Source organism: Saccostrea cucullata, unplaced genomic scaffold (genome assembly GCF_032062105.1).
Source record: "Saccostrea cucullata isolate Sc308-1 unplaced genomic scaffold, CSIRO_AGI_Scuc_v1 ctg545, whole genome shotgun sequence".
NCBI lineage: Eukaryota > Metazoa > Mollusca > Bivalvia > Ostreida > Ostreidae > Saccostrea > Saccostrea cuccullata.
The window spans coordinates 102,961-127,607 of NW_026919409.1; the positions used below are offsets into that span (position 1 = coordinate 102,961).

At 30.8% G+C, this 24,647-nt stretch overlaps 1 protein-coding gene across 1 annotated transcript in view; it reads right to left on the reverse strand.

The window, feature by feature from the left end:
• Nucleotides 1-15,449: 15,449 nt before the first annotated feature.
• Nucleotides 15,450-24,647, reverse strand: part of LOC134230992 (angiopoietin-2-like) — a 37,246-nt gene continuing 28,048 nt past the window's right edge. Inside the window, exon 4 of the mRNA XM_062712861.1 lies at nt 15,450-15,709. Within this exon, the coding sequence (XP_062568845.1) occupies nt 15,450-15,709 (260 nt within the window). The remainder of the gene's footprint in view (nt 15,710-24,647) is intronic.

The window sequence follows — 24,647 nt, forward strand, 5'->3', positions numbered from 1 at the left end:
ATTAATTTATGTATCAGAGCATTTGGTGTAGAGATTACATTTCCGTGACGTCTTGGAACGAAATTCGAAGTTTGCATGAATTTTGGCCATGAATTTCAGTAGTTGTTTGCATTATCAACGCGTTGGATTTAAACTTTAGGAAGAAATCTATAGCGAGAAATATCATATTTGAACCCAATGCTACACGCAAACCGGTAGGCATGTCCGATTTATGTGTTAAATTCAAGCCTGAACCGAGAGGGGGTCAAATTGGCGTTGCGTACCTTGTGTATTTATACAGTTATACATATAACTTAGAGGGGGTAGAATTTTTCGATATTTGGCTTAATTAGCGACTCATTGATAAAAATTCAGGTGTCTGTGTAAATATCAACGGATGTCCAGTATTCAAACAGCAAGATGAGCTAAGAAGTCTGAACGACCTGACTACAATTATTTCAATCATAAGTACTACCCTACGCACCTTTGAGCTGTTGAGTACGTTGAAACATGAACAATGACTGTTACATGTACGCAGACTACGCTATACCGTATACATGTACGTACTTGGAACATTAAAATCATACATATATGTAAAACAAGGCACACAATTGCCCCACCAGACATAAAACGTAAAATGAAAATAAAAAGAAATACCATAGTATTTTGATAGTTTTGTGACTTAGAACGTCGGCTTTATAAGAGATGTCGTGAAAAAAAATGATAACTTTGTTTGTTTTTGATATTACTAATATAAGTGAAACGATTATTATTTTTTCATATTTTTAATTAATATTCTCTAACTTAGGACATATTGGAAGACATAAAATTAAGCTATAATTATTATAGAATGAAAAAATTATGATTTTTTGTGAAAAAAACATAAATTAGTACATTTTTTGTTTATATTTTAAAATGAAAGGAAGTTACTCCTCGTCAGATTCTCAAATTGGGGCCTCATATAGGGTTTTCAATTGAAAAATGAAGGAATAGTCATCAATCAAGCATGGACATGAAGCATTTTTAATTTTTTAGATATGAAAATAAATAAATAAACTATTAAATGATTTCATTATCGAATTAGAGAACGATTTATTACCAATTCAGGGCCCCATGAAAAAAAAAACATTTTTCATGTTAACAGATAAACAAGACACTAGAATACAACATAACGTTATGATGTACATACATGTATAATGGAAACAATTCTTTGATTAAGTACATTAATTGGTAGTATCTAAATTAATTATCATGTGTATGAAATGTTGTTTTAGTATTTTAATTTTATCTATAATGTATAATTATCCCTGGAGGAAAAAAGAATTTTCAGAATCTACAATTTTATGAAATTCAAAATCTGAGATAACTAATTGACTATTGCGAAAAAAAAAAAAATAAATAAATAAATAAAAATTAAGGTATTAGGGGTGTAATAGCCATGACCTTGAATATGACCTAATTAAGCATAGTTATAATGAACAACACTTTCGGCAATATTTCCCTTAGTTTCATGCAATTTTGTTCATACATATTTCTTATGTGCTCATTAATGTAGCTGTACCCACTCGCCAGTGGTGCACCCTTAATAGACAAAGGGTAGAGATGTAATTTTTCTAGTAAGCCAGAGAACAGTTTAAAGTTTCATGTATTCAACTGTAAAAATAAGCCCTAGGATTGTAGACATTCAATTTTTTTTAGTTCAGAGTCATCAGATGTGATATATGAATACTTGTAATCGAGAGAGCTTGTCTGCTTTCAGTGACAATTTAAACAATATTGTTATAATACCATTTATATTAATTACCCATAGAAAATTATGGAAGGGATGATCAATAAGAAAACATAGTAAATTTTGTGTGACATGTATTTGTGATAATATAACCACAAAAAAGAATTATTCTATCCACAATATTTATCTATATTCTACATCAGAGTGATGTTCCCCCTAAAAATGTAAGCCATTATTTTTTTTTTGTTCATGGCATAGGGTAGGTTGTAATGAATGAACTTATGAGCTTGAACACATATAAAAAAATGATTGTCATACTCAACTCAATTCACATTAGATTCATTTCCTCAGAAAATCGACCTCTTATCACACTGACCTTGACTTAGATAGGGTTTACAAAATAAACTACATTTTTGCAGTTCCCATGTGTATAAAGTTCTTCATAGTTTTTATTTACTTTACAATGAAGGCTAAAATACATCTGACAGATCGCAAAACACTGATCAAAGGGTTTTAAAAACGATATTGTCCCTCACATATAATATAAATTAATAAAATATGCATAAATAAATATGTTGAACCCCCCCCCCCCCACCCCCGTTTCCGACGCGGGTAAACTCATTCAAAAAATAAATAAATAAAAACCACACACCGATAAAATTCACCCTGACCTTACCCAGAATATTTTGTTCTCATAGCTGATATAATTTTTTTTTTGGTTAAAGTTCTAAACATATAATTACATTTCTTTTACTGATCGATCTATTTAGATCATCTCAGATATTTCACATACATGTGTGATAACATTGATAATTGAACGTGACATAAATGTATGTTGCATGAGTATCTAGATATTTTAAGTCTGTTTTTTCAATTATTTTTCAAGAAACCATCAATATTTCACAAATCCTGAGAATCATTTAGCACGGCCACAGGTTTGCACAATTCCAGGATATAACATTATGTAGGGATTTTATGTACGTAACATTTGTCGATTTATTGCAGATTCCGCAATACACGCCATGCTATTAATATTGTAACATACATTATTCGCTCAAACTGTTAGCTGATACTAAGAGACTCACAAAATTACAATGAAAAGTTACTTCGTTTGTTGTTTCGAAATCGGTGCTATTTTTAGAAGTTGGAAAAACCCTTGTAGTGTGTATATAGTAAGGTGTTTTCTATTTAATATCATATCAATTCTTTCCTTTGATTAGTTATAATCTGTTCCTTTGATGTATGTTTTATGATAGCGTCCTAGGCCGTCTTGACGACGCGCCATTTTTGTTTACGAAGAAATATGTTCCGAGAACTGCCGATGTCAAACACCTCGGCATTTTAACCGGAAGTGGCCTATTACACCTCTAAATCCTTAAAAACAAACCAAAGAAAAAAAACAAACAAACCAAAAAAAAACCCCCAAACCAAACAAAACAAACAAATAAACAAAATAAACAAACCCCAAAAAACGAAAAGCAAATAAAAAACACAAGATTTTTTTTTACACTGAACCAAGCTATGCATGGTGCTGCTATACCAGTTGTACCTACACCTATGTCAAATTTGACATCGGAAAGAAAAAAATCTTGTTTTCCTCATTTTTACCCTTGATAATTCAAAAAACTTGTGCGGCAGGTTTGTAAACTTAAAATTAAAAAGAAAGTTGGCATAAATATTACATGGCATACATGAAAAATGCATTAATTTCAATATGTCAGAGGAAATTCGAACTGAGAGATTATTTTAATGTTTCTGATGCTAATGACTGTTTTATTGAATATGTTTACCTCAAATGTTCATAATTGATAAATTATACAATGTATTTGATTATTTAATGCATACTTTTAAGATTTTTTGTGTTTATCTTTTTATATATAAATGTTTTTTTGGAAAAGGCTAAAAATTGAGCAAGACCTAATGAAAGTCAGATGATTATATCTTTCTTCCGGACTCATGAACCTACCAATTTTTTTTTCAAAGTTTAAAGCTTTGATTCACTGCTATTCAAAGAAAGTTAAAAGAAAAAATTCCAATTACTCTTGGTATGATTTTTTTGCCATTTCATCAATTGGTAGTCATGCTGAAAATGGCATTTTTAAGAGCAGTCTGAGGAAATTCGGATTAAATTTTTTAAAATATCATTTACTATTTCAATACCTTTATTTATTCTGTAGGAAGACAATGTTATTATCTTTCATTTCCATGACATAAAAATACGATTGGAAATAAAATCTTTTTATTTTTTAATTTTGATTATGTCTATCACTTGTTTATTTTTGGACAACAGACAAGTTCAACACTCTCATGTTCAGAGGCCGTTGCCATGGAAACTAGCGTATTGACCCATATCAAAACTGTCATTATTCAAGACAGGAAATCCTCTAGTATCGTTCTTATCATTTTTAAAAAAATCCAATTACTTTGGCGACAGGTTCGAATCACCTTAAGAAAAACGTATCAATTTAAATGTTTGAAAATTGATGCCTTATATTCGGCCTCAGGTGAACCTTAAGACATCTTTTCATATTTATATACGTCACATAGTGACGTCGTTGGGGGATGTTTCAGTCTAAGTCTATCGAATTGATAATGTTAGTTACTCTTTTATCCTTGACTTTTCCTATCTTCAATAGACAAAATTGCTAAAGCATTTGTGAATTAAACATTTGCCGGACTGGTTCTAGTGTATATGATATGTCATTATTTAAAAAGCAGTGGAATTGACAAATGTCTTGGCTTCATGAAAAAATCCTTGTCTGACCTTCTTGTCCGAAATCCAATTTTCAGCTGTGCACTTTGCATCATTTTTGAACAGATATGAAATTCTTGAACTCTAAAGAGGTCTGCGAAATTGTCACTGGATTAGTTAAAAATCAAATAAGAAATATTCATTGACTCTGATATCTCCTAGTAATCATCTGATACCTTAGTGTCCATACAAAATCCACTCATCTTCCGGTTGATCCCGTTTTGTGGAACAATTTTCTTAATATTTTATCCTCCTAACTTAATGCCAAGGTAATCTATATTAAACATTTTTATGTTTATTAATATAATTGGAACAATTTTTCATGAGTGGAATTCATAAGCTTTTTGTTGTTTTTATTTTTTACAGATTGTTCTAAAGGAACCCCTGCAGACGCCATCCTGTCTGATTTTACACGTTCGTCTAGCATCAAACGCCGCATACGGTGTAATCTTTTTATAGATTTTTAAATAAGTATAAATGGAAAGATCACAAATCCAATTTCTTTCTTTTATAAATTCTTTAAAAATGGAGTAGACACGATTTTTTCATTATGAATTAGTCACACTTCAATAAAAATTGAAGTTATTTATAAGATAGGGCATTAATATGCCTTATTTTTTTGTTAAAGTAACATATTTATATATCAAATGCATCATAAACATGTGTTTAAAAGTAAAATATTAATTCTCTTAGGTGGTGCGTTAGCAATTATGTCTAGTGTATAAATGTTACATTTAAAAAAGAAATGCAATACGACAAATTCTGATCTTTGAGTTGCCTCAACATATACGAGGTTGTCCAAAAAGTTCGTAGACAATGACGTTTTTGTTAAAATAAATGCTTCAATATATATTTTTTCTATGTCAAAATATTTCTTATAAATCACTTTTTGGAAAGACAGAAAGACTTCATTTTTACAAATGCATACAAAGCATTTAATTATAATACACATTATTTATGGAAATTTACACTTCACACTCTGTCCATAAGATCTAAATGCCATTCGGTACATACACAAACAAAAAAATATTTATTGCTTTTGTGGACCTAAATCATTTTAATTTTCTTTTGAGCAAACTAACCCTGAGATCTATTTTTATTGATTTCAAGCCTGTATCATCCATTTAATTTTTACATTTTAAAAGTTTTGCAATGAATAATTGAAAAAGAAATTGATATTCCAAAAATTGGGGTATACGTCTTCAAAAGACTGTTTTGTTAAAACTCTATGGTCAACCATAATAACGAATGTGTTTTTGTTAACTTTAGATACGATTCTTAATAGCTTTAAAGAAAAAAAAATGGCATCTAGCTAAACCCTTTGGATTTTGAGAAGTATAAAAAAATAAAGCTACTTTGAGATTTTTTCTTAAGGACATGGACATATTCAACATCAATTTGTTATGTTTTGCAGTAAAGATTTCAAATATTCTCTTGGCAAATGAATATTTTTGATCATCATAATTTTAACATAAATTTAATGTGATTTGGTGCATAACTAAATAAAATATGAAATCACACTTCTATATGCTCAATATTGACTGTTGAGGTCTTAGAGGTATGTGCTCTGAGACATGTTGTATGAAAATTAACCTGCAAAGATATGTCTTTTATGGGTGCTTTAGTTAGATTAAGACTTATTCAAGGTATTCAAATTGAAAATATATCAGTTTGATAGATGAAAGAACGGAACTACCTTATAATGAATATTTTTATATAAAAGAAGTCAAAGCTGAATGAAAATGAAATGTAACACAAACAAAGAGGCTATAACCATTTTTTTTTATATCTTAAGTATTTGTTACTATATAGACAGTGATAAAACTACAATAAACCCTACCAAATATGTACATAAACTCGACAGAAAAATCGTCTGAACGGGGCAGCGTCCGATCAAAAACTTATGTTTTAAAACGATTGAAACGACGTCAGAGATAAAATATTTGCTCAAACAACTCAAAGTTATCAGAAAATATTTTGTTTACTGATTTGAGAATGATATATACGATTTTTCCATGATGCGTACAAATTCGAAGACAAAACAAGGATTTGAAAACACATGTTATTTGATAGAAGGGGATATTTCTGTTCATGACATCATTGTAAATCTAGCACAACATCAGACTGGATTGTACAGCCTGTGAATATGAATTGTTTATATTTATGACGCTCATAAATTATTGTGTATTGTATTTAGTTTTAAAAATTAAATAAATTATAATCTATTCTTTAAGATAATTGATAAAACTTTGCAGTGTGAATTAATAACGAAAATGTAGTGTGTGTCCGTGAACATGTATTAAAAAATTCAAAATCTAAATGTTTGATGTTATAATGATATTAAGGTAACGTCACACTGGTCTGTGAGCACTATCCGAGGACATTAAAGACCACTATTTTTACAAAAAAAATCCCATCGATAAATATAAAAACTTTCTGACTTGGTTTTTCATGAGAAACATTTTGATATATTTTTTTTTTAAATTGACAACAAATTTAGATTAATAAATATACCCGCTTAAAATCGGGTTATTTGTAAATCACTGTGAAGTAATCTGAAAAAATAAATAGATAAACTACCTCTACGCGAGATTTTATTCCATTACCTTCAGAGTCCAAAATATAGTATCTCCATCCTACTTCCGGTCCTGCTGAATTAGTTGAATGACCTCGGGTGTAAGCTCGACATTTTTTTGTTTGTAAATTAACACCAAAATAAGCACACCCCGGACCACACAATGCTGAACACATAATCAGTGAATGAGCGTCATATTCAGCCAACAGGTTTTCTTGGAGTGCTATGTCGTCCAAGTCAATTGTAACAGTGTAGCGCCTTGACACAGATACGGAAAGTCTAAACAAAACAACAAATAAAGCACCAAAGAATACCTTGTTCATCATAGTAACTGTTGTTTCTGAAGTCCTAAGGGGAAATATCTGTCAATTCAAGTTTTATTACAATTATGTAAATGAATTATCTTTTTTTTTCAAACAGAATTCCAAATTAACCATTTTCTGATTGGATAAATATACCGAGGTTTCATAAAGCGATCCATAGGCGGATCTACATAATATTAAGGATAACAAACATTAAAGACTTAAAGTTTTTTGAATATCAGGATTTATTGCAGCCCAGGCTGCTCTGTACAGATAAACTTAAGTTTTTGTGTATTGGGTTTAGCTGGGAGAGGTTATTCAGAATTAAAGGCTATGTACATTAGATAGATTATACATCAGAATGTTCTTTCCCTGTATAAATTACGCAATGCACATTATTTTTTACTTCCATACTGATTCTTGAAAAATAAATGATTTTTTTTTTTCAATTTAAATATATCAAGTTGCTTATTCATTTACTATCAAAAACAAGGTACTCATTTTTGAACATCGAAGTTTTACTATCGTATAAAAACGTGTGTTACATATATATTTCGTGTTTTATATTCTTTACGTGTATTGCATTTTCTAAAAAAAAAAAAGATGATTTATGTGTGATTTTAATTTACATGTATATGTTATACAGCCAGCACTTACTAGAGGAATATATATTTTTTAAGTGAATCTTTTTTTTCGATTTTTATCTGACTTTGTTTTCAAAATTATCTAGACTATCGACTCTATCATTTAGACGCACCATTTTTTCAAACATTTAGAAGTTGTTTGATGATAACGACTCATTAATATTGCTTACCTATTTCATTTCCCGGGCAATTGATGGTTACATCATTTTTTTTTTTGTTTTTGCTTGATATGACTGTGCCGGGTAAAACAAAATTCAAAATAAGCTGATGATCTAATTTTCGTGCTACTTAACAATTTTGATTTTCAGTCTTAAAAAAAATATGACAAAACGAACAACGAAATCAGCAGTAATAAATTCTAAAAAGCATTGTATTTTTTTAAGAACAATCAAAAAAGGTCTCTCAATTTTCATTGTAAATAGAATTTGATATTCATTGGTGGCAGGCTTTACAATCTGTTATTTTTCTTTCCCCTTTCTAGTTTGAAGAAGGCAACGGAATCGGCCGAGGTTTGCCGAAACTCTCGGCCAGGCAAAGTTTACGAAGATGACCGAGTGTTAACTGTGGTAGGGCTTATGCCAGTAAAAAGCTAATGTAGAAATACCAAATCAAGAAATTCGTAAGAATAATACGGCCTGATAGGTGAAGATCAATTAAATGTTTAAGGTTGTTGCTAAAGACGGTAAGCTTTTTTTCAAAAAGCTCTAATTGTCTTGTTACTTATTCAGATATAACTCTGTGTCTACATCTGGTTTTCATGCTGCTGATACTTAAATAGTCTATACAAGTACATGTTATTCAGTTCACAATGTTATGTTAAAAACCCATTTTTGTTACGATTATTTGACCAGCATCGTGTTATTCATGAAATGTCTTTCCTTGGGCGGCGCGTCATGCAAGCATTTATTAGCCATGTGGCCTCTTTGTTTAGGCCACCATCTTTTTACACAAACTTGGTAATCATAATATAACAATAAATAGCAGGGATAAGCACTTAATCGCTATATATCATATCTAAGTTGAAACTTCATTATTTGCAATTATCCCAGCTATAATTTACAAGATTGAATGTAATTGTATATTTATGTACTTTTGTTCACGTTCGTCATTTATCTGGTCAATAAAGTTTTTGTGTATTGGGTTTAGCTGGGAGAGGTTATTCAGAATTAAAGGCTATGTACATTAGATAGATTATACATCAGAATGTTCTTTCCCTGTATAAATTACGCAATGCACATTATTTTTTACTTCCATACTGATTCTTGAAAAATAAATGATTTTTTTTTTCAATTTAAATATATCAAGTTGCTTATTCATTTACTATCAAAAACAAGGTACTCATTTTTGAACATCGAAGTTTTACTATCGTATAAAAACGTGCGTTACATATATATTTCGTGTTTTATATTCTTTACGTGTATTGCATTTTCTAAAAAAAAAAAAAAAGATGATTTATGTGTGATTTTAATTTACATGTATATGTTATACAGCCAGCACTTACTAGAGGAATATATATTTTTTAAGTGAATCTTTTTTTTCGATTTTTATCTGACTTTGTTTTCAAAATTATCTAGACTATCGACTTTATCATTTAGACGCACCATTTTTTCAAACATTTAGAAGTTGTTTGATGATAACGACTCATTAATATTGCTTACCTATTTCATTTCCCGGGCAATTGATGGTTACATCATTTTTTTTTGTTTTTGCTTGATATGACTGTGCCGGGTAAAACAAAATTCAAAATAAGCTGATGATCTAATTTTCGTGCTACTTAACAATTTTGATTTTCAGTCTTAAAAAAAATATGACAAAACGAACAACGAAATCAGCAGTAATAAATTCTAAAAAGCATTGTATTTTTTTAAGAACAATCAAAAAAGGTCTCTCAATTTTCATTGTAAATAGAATTTGATATTCATTGGTGGCAGGCTTTACAATCTGTTATTTTTCTTTCCCCTTTCTAGTTTGAAGAAGGCAACGGAATCGGCCGAGGTTTGCCGAAACTCTCGGCCAGGCAAAGTTTACGAAGATGACCGAGTGTTAACTGTGGTAGGGCTTATGCCAGTAAAAAGCTAATGTAGAAATACCAAATCAAGAAATTCGTAAGAATAATACGGCCTGATAGGTGAAGATCAATTAAATGTTTAAGGTTGTTGCTAAAGACGGTAAGCTTTTTTTCAAAAAGCTCTAATTGTCTTGTTACTTATTCAGATATAACTCTGTGTCTACATCTGGTTTTCATGCTGCTGATACTTAAATAGTCTATACAAGTACATGTTATTCAGTTCACAATGTTATGTTAAATAACCCATTTTTGTTACGATTATTTGACCAGCATCGTGTTATTCATGAAATGTCTTTCCTTGGGCGGCGCGTCATGCAAGCATTTATTAGCCATGTGGCCTCTTTGTTTAGGCCACCATCTTTTTACACAAACTTGGTAATCATAATATAACAATAAATAGCAGGGATAAGCACTTAATCGCTATATATCATATCTAAGTTGAAACTTCATTATTTGCAATTATCCCAGCTATAATTTACAAGATTGTATGTAATTGTATATTTATGTACTTTTGTTCACGTTCGTCATTTATCTGGTCAATAAATGACAGTTACTCAACTAAAGTTCTCATGTCTTCTGTAGTGGTTCTAGCAACTAGAACAAGCTACGGAAAGGCAATTCATTTTACGAGATTTATCATTATTGGTGGGAAAATTGTGAATATTAATATTGTATTTAAGTCCGACATGAAAAGTCCAGTGAATTAAAAAGTCAACATTGATCTTAAATTTTAGAACTGATGTAAATAATGAACCATCATTTTCCTCTTCTAAAACTTGAATAAGTACTTACTTGATATTTGATGGAAACTGACTTTTGAACAGGTTAGCGTAGTTTTGATTTAGCGCATTTCTGAATGTCCTTACTTATGAGTTTATGTGCAAGACATTTAGCGTTGTACTTGAATTAGCGGAAGCGACTATCCGCCAAAGGCGCTAAAAAGAATACACAGCCAAATATAATACGTTTACAGTATATAGAGAAAAATAAAAAAAATATCTTTAATTTCTACACAGATCTGTATACCAGGATTTTATAAACACCTCAGGTATCTTTAACCAGCAAATCGATTTGCTTTCTTTTTCACAAATTGAAGTCAAATAATTCAAGATATATATTTATTATCACCACTTATAACACATAAATGTACAAGCATCAAGAATAAAAATCTTTACATTATCAATTTTTTAAAGATATTGCAGTTATTGCATAGCAAGGTGAAATTTTAAAAAGAGTACGATTTTATACATAATTAGCTATAACATAGACTTACCACTTATGCATACTTCTTGAAGCAAGCCGGCGCTGTATAAAAAGTATACCAACTTCAAAGTGATTTACAGATTTACAGACCAAATTTCATACAAACATTCCTAATATTGACATTTATATTTTTTTAAACAGTGCCTTCTTAGAATACATAAAATCACTAGCTGCATTACATTGTAATCAGTGACTTGACGGTTGCAACCATATGATTTAGTTCATAAGATCCTTTTGCACCATATTGTGTATCAAATATTTGTATAAAATATTGTAAATTTTCAATTCATTATTTTATGGAAAAAGTTCCTTTGAAAGTTCTTTTTCAGCGAAAAAGATTGAAAGCAGGATATTAAGATAACAAACAGTATATGATATGAAATGTACGAAAGCCCAGAAGGCTCATTCGAGATTCAAGTTTCGAAATACGAGATTCGAAATTCGAGTTTCGAGATTCAATATCCAAACTTACCAATCAACATTGGGTTCAATATTTGATTATACCCCTTTGTTATGTTTTACTATCAAGAAATCGTTGAATATATTTATAACAAATGGGTCAGTTGCTAAAATGATAATGAAAGAAAAAATATTTTATAAATTAAAACGAAATAAAAGTAAAATTTGGATTACATTGTGAAAATATACTTATATAATTTTATTTTTCTCATTAAACAAAATAGTAAATACGTGTATATGGAATATTATAATGTCTTATCGTTGTCTTGCAGAACAAGTAGGTAGACTATTTTGTTTTTATCAGATCATTGATGAGAGAGAATATTGTATTTGATTATAATTAGATTAGAAATATTATGAATCGTCTCTACACTGCAAAGTAATTCAGGGGTAAATATTTCATTACATTTATAAAGAGTACGTTTGCACAGTAAGACTTGGCTGCTAGAATCAAACTGTAGCGATCTAAGGTTTCACCGTAATGCTATGATCAGAGAATAAAATATAAAACCTTAACGCTATAGTTCTGCATGTAATTAAGACTCATCTACTATTTGATATAAGATTAAATAAAAGCCGCATTTATTTTAATTTATATTGCCGCCCTGTATTGTATATATATAATTTTAATTAATTCAAGAAATCAAAGCCTTAGATGAAGATAAGTAATTAGATGTTTAATTAATATGTATTTCCTCTATCAGGAAAACGAACGCCATTTTGTTTATCAATATACTACGTCACCTTTCAAGTTTTACAAAGTAACATTTTCAGTGTGTTTGGAAAATTGGCAGGTGGGGTGGGTATGGGTGGGCTTATTGATAATCTTTAGACACTTGACACTTATTTATTACTTTATCTATATGTCATCAACTCCGTTAACAAAGTAAACAATACAAATATATATATACTCCTGATATATGTATTCTTTTTAAGAGGCAGTCCACTGAAAATCAGGCAATGGGTGGCACATCGCATGTCATGGATTTTTATTATTTTTTGCATATAGACTTAATAAAGCAAGTGTTTACACATGATAACATCAAAAAAATTTTTAGTGCTCCTCTAGTCCTATTTTCGGTAAGTGCTCAATTTTGAGTGCAAAAAGGTCAACATGGGGGTAAAAAAAAATTACTACGTTTTTATTTTGTTTTATATGTACCAGATACGCAAAACCTGGATGTGTCCATCAATATTATTTATACCATAGACTCTTATCTTTAATTTTAGTAATGAATAAGACTCCAATTTATATTTCTTTAGAAAAAAATTTGTGGTCCAAAATTGAGTTTAGCAAGTAACTCTTTGAATTCATTAGCCAAATTTCATTACGTTATAAAACCCAATACATTTCAATGACAGATTTTTTTTCTCATGTTATTATGAATACAAAGTACAAACTTTTGAGTCACTCAATAAAATCAGTGGGCATCCGTATATTGAGAGAAATAAAAGGAGTCAAATTTACCTATGTTTTACAATTTTTCACAATTAAACCGATCCCGACCGGAATTATGTAAAGAAGGAAATACTATAATTGTAATGTTAGATTTGGCTCTTTTGTTGTAATATGGCCAAAAAATTACTTGATTTATTTTTTTACATGTCTTATTGGTGGCAGTTGGTCATTGTATCGACCAAAGAACTAACGAATTGATGATTTTTTACGAGTCTTGTGAAATTTCTGTTTCATCAAATTGTTTTTCAAAAATTTACCTCGTTCTAGAAATTGATTATAAGTAGAACATGCTCTTGCGTACCGAATCAACTGAGAACTATAAACTCCGTATGCAGGTTATAAAGGTATATTGCTAAATAACTAAGGGAAGATGACGATGGAAAAGTTAAAGTTGTCACGCTTATCATAGAGCTTGGTTGTTAGATTACCAATAACGTCTTTATCAATTAAGGGGATGAAGGATGTATGGTCACGTGACTCAGTTGATTTACGTCATAATCTCTGATAAAATATGTACAAAACGAGATTGAAACCACAGTACTTGTATATTTTTTTTGAATGTTTGTTTGCGTTCACCATCTAGTACAAAAGTATCTGAAAACATTCAAAATTTCTTGAAAATATTATCAAATTACGAAATAGATAAATCCACTCTGCCGTTTCCCTACTCTGCGCGTCCAGTGCGTCTTTGACGTCATAGTGGATCTCTTAGTTCAGTAAGATCATACACGGTAAAAACAGGTAGTATAAAACAATAAAAATGGGCCATAATATGTACATGGTAGGGTATTTTGTAAATTTCAGAAGGCAAAAAAATATTTCTACATGGTTGTTGACGGAAAAGTTCTGTGGGTTTGTCTTATTTCGCTTATTTCAGGAATGTGTGACGTCATAGTTGGGTTTTCGCGTACTCGAGAAATGTAAACATCACACGTTTTTCTCATGATCATGACTCGTTCAACTTTGCCCCGTGCAATATCGAGCTCAACTTCACCAATCGATATTTTTACAGTTAATCAATACAATGACGACCTTAAACTTCGACGTAAATTTTCAAATATTGAATGATAGGATTTTTGGCAAATTAATTTTTTTATGGTTTAAGTTGTCCTAAAAAAGTCGTAAATTTCCGTCTCCAGATGTGGTGTTACAAAAGAATCTTGCTTTTTCGAATTTTTAACCCTTTTCATACTCTAAAATATTTTAAAAGACACATTTCCGCTGGTATATTTTTTATCTATGGTGAAACATTTCAATTATCGACCGAGTAATGGACCCAGAAACACGGAGAATAAAAACTCCGCTCAGACACTGTGGGGTATGGTATTTATCACTCAATATCTCAGAAATAAGTCTAGAAACCTATTGATATGTCTGCTTTATAGTTTGTAGTACATACTAAATAAGATATAGACAAAATATGAAAAAGAAAGACAGGTATTTTTTCAGCTACAGGTACTTCATCCCCTTAAAATATGCAAGTAATAAAAAGATGTGTTAGACTCTGAGGCATGTTTAATCTCAAGCTCATCGGGATATATCTTATTGGCATAAGAAATGCAATTACCATTAATTGTAAATTGACAATACGTCGTCAATATATCTAAATGTTGAGTTGAATGCCACAACAAGTTTTTGCGAAAATTGTTCTTCATATGAATACAAAAATAGGTCTGGAATTAACGGATCACAATTAGTACCCATGGGATTGCAAAAGATCAATTTATATATAAATATACAATTAACATAATAATTTTTAAAAAGAAGTAAAAGAATAACAGTTTGCTTCATAAGGTTTCATCAAAAGATACACTCCCTTATTACGTTTCAACATTGAAAAATTGTAATTTATCCTATGCATAAAAGTGATCATTTTGAAAGCTATTCAAAAACATAAAAAGTGAAGCAATATTCTCCATGCAAATTCCCTTCACTTACAAAAGTAACTATAGTAAATTGTGTCTTAAATTTATAATGTATATACATCTAGTCTTATAAGAGGCGATATTTAAATTCATTTCAGTGAATATGATTCTTAAAATATTGTTTTAATCGGAATAACATCTAGTCCAGCAAATTTTGAACTAAATGGGTCCAGATAAGAGAGGTTGTCCTGTATTTGGTACCAAACCAATCGTCTGTCAAAAGCTTTACAGTGCTTGTGTTGGTTGTGAAAAAAGGACAATAAAATTTTCTGACAAAAACAACATTGAACAGTATTAGTGAGATTTTATCATCATAACGGTCTCTTTTATCTCTATACCACTTCTCACTATTGGATACCATGGGTGGTACCAGAACTCCGGGTACCATTGACCGTTGAGGAAGGCGTAGTGACACCAGTTAAACCACCAGCCTCCTCTGTACTGAGCAGCACAGTCAAATCCACTGATTCTGTCATTATCTCTGTCTGGGGTTGAGAATGATATCCCAGACAAATCATACATAGATTCATAACCAGTGTCTAACATACTGTCACCTGTAAAGGTAAAGAAAACGAAAGTAAAAAAAATAAGGAATATGAGCCCATAAATATTGGCAATGAGATTTCATTCCTTCTTACACAATATCATTGTTTTAGTTAATCGATTGATGATTTGATTGATAATTATCCAATGTACGAGGGTTGTCCGGTAGAATCGTGGACAAGTTGTCTAGCGTGAAAAATAATCATCACTGCGTTCTGAAATTTTCACTACTATTTAGTACATCTTTTTGATTAAACTTAGCAAATTTCAAATATATATGCATATATGCATATATGCATAAATAAACAAATTATGAGATTTTTTTTAATTATGTATTGTATCGCCTTACGGCGCACGGGTGATAACGTCAAAGCGTCTAGAACAGCATTACGTTTCATATTTGCGATAAGATTACAGTTGGATATATCCATCTTAAATTTAGGAATTTCATTGATGCACATAATTTAGTCTCCGTAAAAGATGAGGAACCAATCTGGCACAAACGTAGAATCTTCTGATGATATATTAGTAAGTTACGGAAAATATAATTCAACACCATCATTCAACTAATAGAAAATCTGATATTGACGGTCAACAGTAACAGCGTCTTTTGCTTTTACATTTATAGCAGTTTGTTCGTATATTTTGTACTACCTGGGACTCGATCAAGAGAGACTTCACTAAGAAAACTCCGATTTCAATTCTATACTAAAGATCTGTTGATTTATTCATTTATTCTTTTTATTCTGTATGGATTCAAAGTCTCTTAAGCTTTTATAACACCATTTAAATCAAACTAAATTTGTCTCCTGTGCGCCGTAAGGTCATCAAACGTCATTATTTTTTGTGAGTTGTGTTCACCACTTTCCAATTTCGGATGCCCAGGAAACTGTCAAAAAATTGGATTTTTCAAAAAGATGACAAAATTATTTATGCAATCGAATAGGGATAATTTTAAACCCAATCTTATCTATTTAAATCTTCTATTTCGAATCACTACTCTTGTATTCTTTGATAAATCTTTGTTTTTTTTACCGTGAGCCGTAGGACTGTACCCTGTATATATTCAATCATAATTAACTTTTTATGTTTGTCTATACTTTATGATGCACCTAAATATGATAAATAAACATTTTCTGAAAGCTTAGTGTGCCAATAATAATTCGAGAAAAAAAAACGCTTTGGCCACGATCATCTCTCGTCTTCACAGCTGGATAAAAGTTGGATTACATTGCTACCTACCCGATTTAATTTCACTTCATACAAATATTCTGACTACCAATTGAGTGTTACCTAAACTAAAATATTGGATAAGATACATTCTTTCGAAATGCGTTCGAGACATTTAGATTAAGATAAAATAAAATGCATATTTTTTTCTTTTACTTATCCATAATAAAAGGGTCCATTACAAATTTCTTTTTATAATAACTACCCAGGTAATTACAGATGAAATAAATTATGAATGAAGTAAGGATCAGAAAAAAACTACTTATAAACATATTAAGTACGGGTCTCTTTAAGAATCAGGCAATATGTGTATAAAAGTGAATAATGAGGGTTCTCAGAATTCGATGATTTTACACATATAGGTTTCTCTTACACTATGAACCATGTATGTAAACTGAAAACTATTTTGAGTCCTGGAAACATGGCCAAAGAATTTTTTCCTAGCAATCAGTGAATTTTCCATGTGAATGGACAAATATATCACTTAAATTGGAGGCTTGAAATTGAATGTGAATATTACCAGAGGGGTTCTTATTTAATGTCATCATAAAGATAAACATTTCAAATGATAAAACCATGAAATACATAGGATTTTTATTTTGAGATATTTCTTTACCGGGCAATGGAAGATATGCATGTTTTGCATTTTTTGCTGATTCAGGATTTTTGTTAATTTGGGCAATTTTCAAGGCCATATATCTCAAACTTCTAACACAATACAAGAGTGTGGAATATTTTACATAAAGGCAGAGGAATGTGCTTTTTGGAATTTAAATTCAAAAACGTGTGATTTTAAATATTTATAATCGGTTGCCTAGCAACAAAAATGGATGCTCTGATTAAGAGAAAGATATAAATTACCAAATATCCGAGTTATTTATGGAAATAAATCTTATCGGTGGATACCAAAATCAATTTTTAGAGTGAAAACATATTTCTGAGACATTTTTCTGAATCCAGGAATATTTTGCAAATACCAATAACCATAGCAACAGATACACCTCTATAGCAACTTTTTTGGCCAACAATATACTTTTACTATTGAAAATGTTCGCCGAAAGGCTTTTTGCCCCCCCCCCCCCACTTTATACAAAAATAAAGTAATATGAAGGAAATATAGAATTGTAAGCTTTAAAATGGATATTGGTAGTGAAAAAAGTTTGCCTCTACATCTCCCCATCCACGAAATAGGATTTTCGACTTTGGGCAATTTTCCTTTTTTTATTCTTGCTTGTCAACTTTTTCAGGTAAATAAAAGAAAAAAAAATCTGTGGCCCCCCCCCCCCCCCCCCCCCCCCCCCCCCACACCTTCAAAATCGATGCTACGTGCCTGTAATGAGTATATAGCTATCATGAAAAGTAATTTAGCACTATCATCTATAATGACCTGAACATTTATATAGGAGCTGTATGTACTGTCTCTGAATTTCTAAAAACTCCCTTTAAAGTTTTTGACATTGTTATTGAAAGGTATGCAAAGAATTAGTTGCTATGTGTCATTGTTACCATGGCAACATGTCATAAATTTTGAAAAAATATTGCATTTTTTAACATGTTTATAGTGTTATAGTTAACATCTGTACCTAAACAAACAAGTGGCAAGGTTCCAGACCATAAAGGTTAGACAAGTTTTTTTTTCGATCTTAATCTCACAGTTAAAGGTTGAACTACATGTACAACAAAATATTAGCGAAAAGAGCCTTGAAACATTTTCCAGGGACGAAACCACAACAAGATTTCAACTGTAAAATCTGCTTGTCTTTACTTTATTCTACGCAGGGGTGATAAGGAAGCATACAAAATATTCTACTTTGACTAAACCAGTGCTACATTATGACGTCATAGTAAGCGAGATGACGTCAATTTTAAAGCACAAGTTTTCGTAGTATTGGTATTTAGAGATGTTATTTAACTCTAGAAAATGAATAGAAACGTGTAAACATTAACAAAAATAAAATGTTTTTATTTTGTTATGCTGTATCGGACATTTTTATCAAAATCTACCAACGATGACGTCATATGTGTACATCAAGTAACTTGGGAATTGATCATGTCGTGTAAAGAGAATTTGGCTACGACGGCTTGTACAAAGATACGTGAAATGGAGTTTAAAAGCAAATATCATTAATATCATGTAAAATTTATATGGATATCAGTTGATAAAACAGGTATGTTAATTTATTTTTATCGCTGATATTCTCTTTCGAAGACAGTCAGCTATATACGTATCCCGGTCGGACTTTCCTCTGTCATTTGTGACAAAAATAATGCAGCAGAACAACAATAAGCTGGATATTTCAAAACATAAGATTTGTACAGATGGAAAGTTTGCCGTCTGACAAACTTGGAAAGTGCTGCTAGAATCCCGAGTTTAGCATGATTTTACGAAAAATCTCGGTTGGTATGTATAAAATTCAAAACACAGGGTAAGGTTTTGTGCGAATGTGTAGAATAATCATTTTACTGACAGGACAGTGGGATTCTAGCAGCACTTTTTAGGCAAAATAGATGTTTTTCAACTATATTATTTACTCCAAGAAATTAGTTAACTCGGGGGTATTGAATTAAGGAAAATTTGGCTATAAATAGAAGTCACGTGATCCTGTGGCAGTGATGCAAGTCTTTGTTTTAGACACACTTTTATCTGTATTCAGTAGTTAATAACAAGTGACAATTATTAGCGGCTTTGGCAATTTATCAAGCTATATTTTCTTTAAAAAGTCTTATTTTTCCGAGAAATGACTTATATGCTTCCTTAACATACCCGCGTATATTTTAAAAAATCGCATTTCTAACACTACTTGGAAAAAGCCATAACACCACCCCGGGGATAATTAGTATGGCGTAGTGTTGAACTTTTGCATCTTTTTGTTACGAACGACAGAGGAAAGGCTGATCGGCAAGTAAACACCCTCCCTGCTTTAACTCTACGAAGAAATTGCAGAATTTTATTACCATACCTTATTCATACGCTTTATTCATACAAGAATCACACATGACATTCATTCTAAATGCTTTTAAACTCCGATTTCTTGTGTTTGTTTACATCAATTTTCGTTACTTTTCACTTTCACTCTGCTACTGCATGATCAACAGTTATGACGTCATGGGTTTGGTATGTAACCCCCGTGATAACTACAGAGGCCCAGGATTGACAAAATTCCGTTAATATTACGCCTCTGCATATTTTGGTTCATTTTACGACTTCAAATCAATCTTAGATATCGCTTTTAAGAAATTGTTATCTCTAAATCTCACGTCATATAGCTTATTATAACGTCATAGCATATAGGCAAGTAGAATATTTGGTTTTTACCTTAACTCACCTGCGTCATCGCTAGATGTATCATCCATGCAAGTTTATTCCGAGTTTGGCTTATAGTTTCTTAGGAATGGACCTGCTCCAAATACTTTTACCTGGTCACTCATCTTGAAAATGTAGGTCAGATCCAGCATCCTCAGCAAGTCTGGTAGTGATCATTCCTAGATTCATCATCCCTGCAAGTTTGGTTTGGGTAGGGCTTATAATTCCTTGGAAATGGACCTGGTCCAAAAACTTTAACCTGGTCACTTATCTGGAAAATGAAGGTCAGATCCAGCATCCAAAGCAAGTCTGGTATTGTCTATTCCTAGATGCATCATCCATGTAAGTTTGTATCAACATGTGAAGTATGATAACACCATCTTGAATGGTATGTTTAGTAATGAGCTAAACATTAATTTAAGAAAAGTGATGTCAAGGTCAAAGGAAAGGTCAAGGTCAAAAACTGTTGATGTAGTTGCATAGCTCTCATCAATATCTATCAGCATATGAAGTTTGATGAAAATATCTTGGATAGTTTCTTTGAAACTAGCTTTGAACAGAGCTAAACGCAAAGTGTGACGGAAGGAGGGAAGGACAGAAGGACGGAAGACGGACATGACAAACACTATATGCCCCGGCCATATTCATGGCGTTGCATAAAAAACCCAATTTTAAAAGATTTTCTTTTACCTGACGAGTTCAAGAGGACATTCACCTTATTCAAAATATACAGTGTATTACCCTAATGTTATATATTTTCTGAAAAGGGTACATAGTGCGGTGTGCAAAAATACTGTAAATGTATAACATTTAGCGTATACGATATTTGGCGGAAATTGAGTTTGAACAAGTTAGCGAAGGTTTAATTTAGCGCATTTCTTATCGTTCTCATTTACTTATATAAGTACAAATCATGTAGCGTTGTACTTGAATTAGCTGAACTGTCTTTCCGCCAAAAGCGCTAAAATGAATACACAGCCAAATGTAATACGTTTACAGTAATTAAGTATTGTACGAGGGGCATTTCAAAAGTTCTGGCAACTGTTTAATAAAAGATTAACCGTTTTACGGAAATTATTGGTTTTTTTTTTTTTTTTTTTTTTCTCTCAAAATCATTTATTCAATAACGTACAATATAACAAAGAGGCAAAACTTCCGCAGAAGCCCTCTAGTAATACCACACCAGGGGTGCCAGGAGCTCCCTGGATCGATATAATATTATATAATGTATCTCCAATATTTGAAAACAGAATTTTTTCATATTATACTATAATATATAATTATTGACGTTTCATTTTCATACATGTACATATACTTAAACATCTCAAACAAATTGGAACCATTTTTATATTGCTATTAAAGTATACCATTATACTATTATATGATTATTGACTTCATTTTCGTACATATACATAAATATCTCAAAGCATATAAGCATTATTTTTATATATAATAGCAAAGTATACGTTTAACACCAACCGAAGCATAACCCTTGTTGCAGTGGAGATTGTGTGGAAAAAAAAAAGAAAAAAAGTCTATATCAATCTCACTGTAACTAGTATTTAGGGCCAGGTCACCCTTAAATACGGGTCTTTTTATGTTTTACAGCTTATAAACAATATGTAGAGTTTTGTAATAATAAAATTAGATTGTAAAAAAAAACCATCACAATGAATGAATTTTACAAAGACATGAATATTTTTTCTGGCTTTACATCTTCATTTTATGATATTCATCTTGAACATATTTTAAACATAAAGTTTCCAGTTACATGAAAAATGACATAATAATAATAAAAAAAAAATTGTGTGCCTTATAGTGGATTAAAAAATGTGAATACATGTACTATTATATACATGTTTATAGTTTATCATGGCATCGGATACTGCCATTAACAGAATTAATACTGTCAATAATACTATACCTAGTATTAGAAGGAATTTTGAAACATATGATTTATTTTCATTTTGAAATTTGTCAAATCATGTGATTGTAATAGTAAGAAATTCGATTTCATTTCATTTTTGAATGCATTTTTAATACTAAAGTCAGTTATTTTTATATTCTCATATTTAATTTTATTTCTTGTTTTCCATATGACCCATTTAAAGATACATATTAAGATGTTAACAACGGTTCTTTGGGTTTGCGGTTCCTTCAGGTATCCTAATATTATTGTTTGTTGGTCAATTTGTAAAGTTCCATTAATTTGTAGCACATTTTTAATTATATCTTCTAGTAATTTGAGTGTTGTTTTCACTTTTGTGCAATGGTAAAAGAGGTGTTGTTGATTTTCTTTATGATTTTTACACAAGTTGCATAAACCATTGGATAGTCCGATTTTACATAATTTATCTTCGGTGTACAAAATATTATGCACGCATTTCCATTGGAATTCTTGAATTTTATTTTTAACTTTCAGTTTTGAAATACTGTCCCAAACTAAGTTCCACTGTATGTTATTTTGATATATATTTTCCCATTTTTCTTGACATTTTGGAATTAGTGTCTTGTTTAATAGTTTTTCTATGTTCTTTAACTTAATATCTTCATATGTTACCACTTTATTAGTATCTCTTTTTATGAGTAAATTATTATTCAATTTATAAGGGAGTTTTGTTTCGCTATGAGATATTGAGTTATTTCTTTTCAGTATTGGATAAAATAGTTTAGGAATGGCTGATTTTATTTTACTATATTCAAATATCCAACATCTTTTGTCTAATAATTTATTAAAAATGGTGTCATTATATTTAAAACAATTTTCCACTTCATTCCAAATGTCTTTAATTTTTAATAAACCGCTTTTGATAAATGATTCCACATATAGGCCTTTCCCTCGGAATTGAATAAGTTTATTACCAAATAGTGAGAGGTTGAGTATTTCCTCTCGGTTCTCTGGCTCGAATTTTGACTGAAATTCGCTATATGCGATGAGTGCTTTTTTATAAAAACTAGACATGTTATTTAAGGAAATTGGAGATAAATCTGAACAAGTGCATAAAAAATATTCCTGACTTGAATGCATATCTTTACTCTGTAACCAGTATTTACCAATAGCATTCCATGTTTCTAACTTTGAATGCATGATTTTATAAATTGTTTTTATTTGTTTACTTTTTATATAGTTAAAGATATTTATCATGTTCATCCCTCCTTCATTCTTGCCTAAGCAGCACACATTTCTGTCAATTTTATTCAATTTATTATCCCAAATAAAAGACCAGACAATATCATTTATTTGTTTTGCATATATATCCGGTATGCCCCTCATTTCGATTTCATAGCCAATAATTGGAATTATTAAATTTTTTATTATCAAAGTTTTCCCTTTGAATGTAAGGTTCCTAGTTTTCCAGACATGCAAGCTGTTCATTATTTTTTCTATTTTTTCTAACCAAATTGCATTAGTATCAATACCATATCCATGATATACCCCCAAAGTTTTCATATTAGTTTTTATCCACTGTATCTTTTTAAATTTTGGTGTTTTACCTTTTGATTTGCCAATAAATAGACCCTTTGTTTTTGAGAAATTGATTTTCGCCCCTGAGGCTTTTTCATATATTTCTAACACATTGAAGGAATTTATTATAGATACTTCGTCCTTATTGAATAGCTGAGTATCGTCTACGAACATATTTATTTTGCATTCTATGTGTTGATGTTTATTTGGAATTAAAATGCCCTTTATCTGCGGATTTTGCCTAATTGCGCAGGCCATAGGCTCTATTTGAAGAACATAAAGCAATGGAGCAATAGGACAACCTTGTCTTGCCGATCTCGATATTGAAAAGTATTTTGATACAAAACCATTAGTTTTAATGCATGTCTTTGATTTAATAAGTAGCATTTTTACCCATTCGCAATATTTTTTACCAAAGTTAAATCTTTTTAATGTTGCTTCAATCCAACCCCATTCAATTCTATCAAACGCTTTTTGTTGATCTAAACATATAATAGCCCCTTCCAAATCTTCATTATCAGCATAATCAATGATATCTTGAATCAGTCTGTTTGCGTCACTTATATTTCTACCCTTGACAAATCCTTTTTGGTCTGGATGAATTAATTTTGGTAGTACTTTTTTTAATCTCTCGGCGAGTATTTTAGCAATAATTTTATAATCATTGTTAAGCATTGTTAAGGGTCTCCAATTTTTGATATCTTCTCTTTCATTCCCTTTATGTATTAATGAAATGACTCCTTTTGTTTGTGAGTCACATAGTGTGGCCCTATGAAAAATGTGCTTTAGAACTTTTGAAAATTCATTTTTAATTATATCCCAGTATATCTGATAAAAAGTTGATATAATCCCATCTTCACCGGGAGATTTATTTGGCTTTAATGACATCACTGCTTGATATATTTCTTTATCATTTATATCACTTTCAAGCATGTTTACTTCATAATCG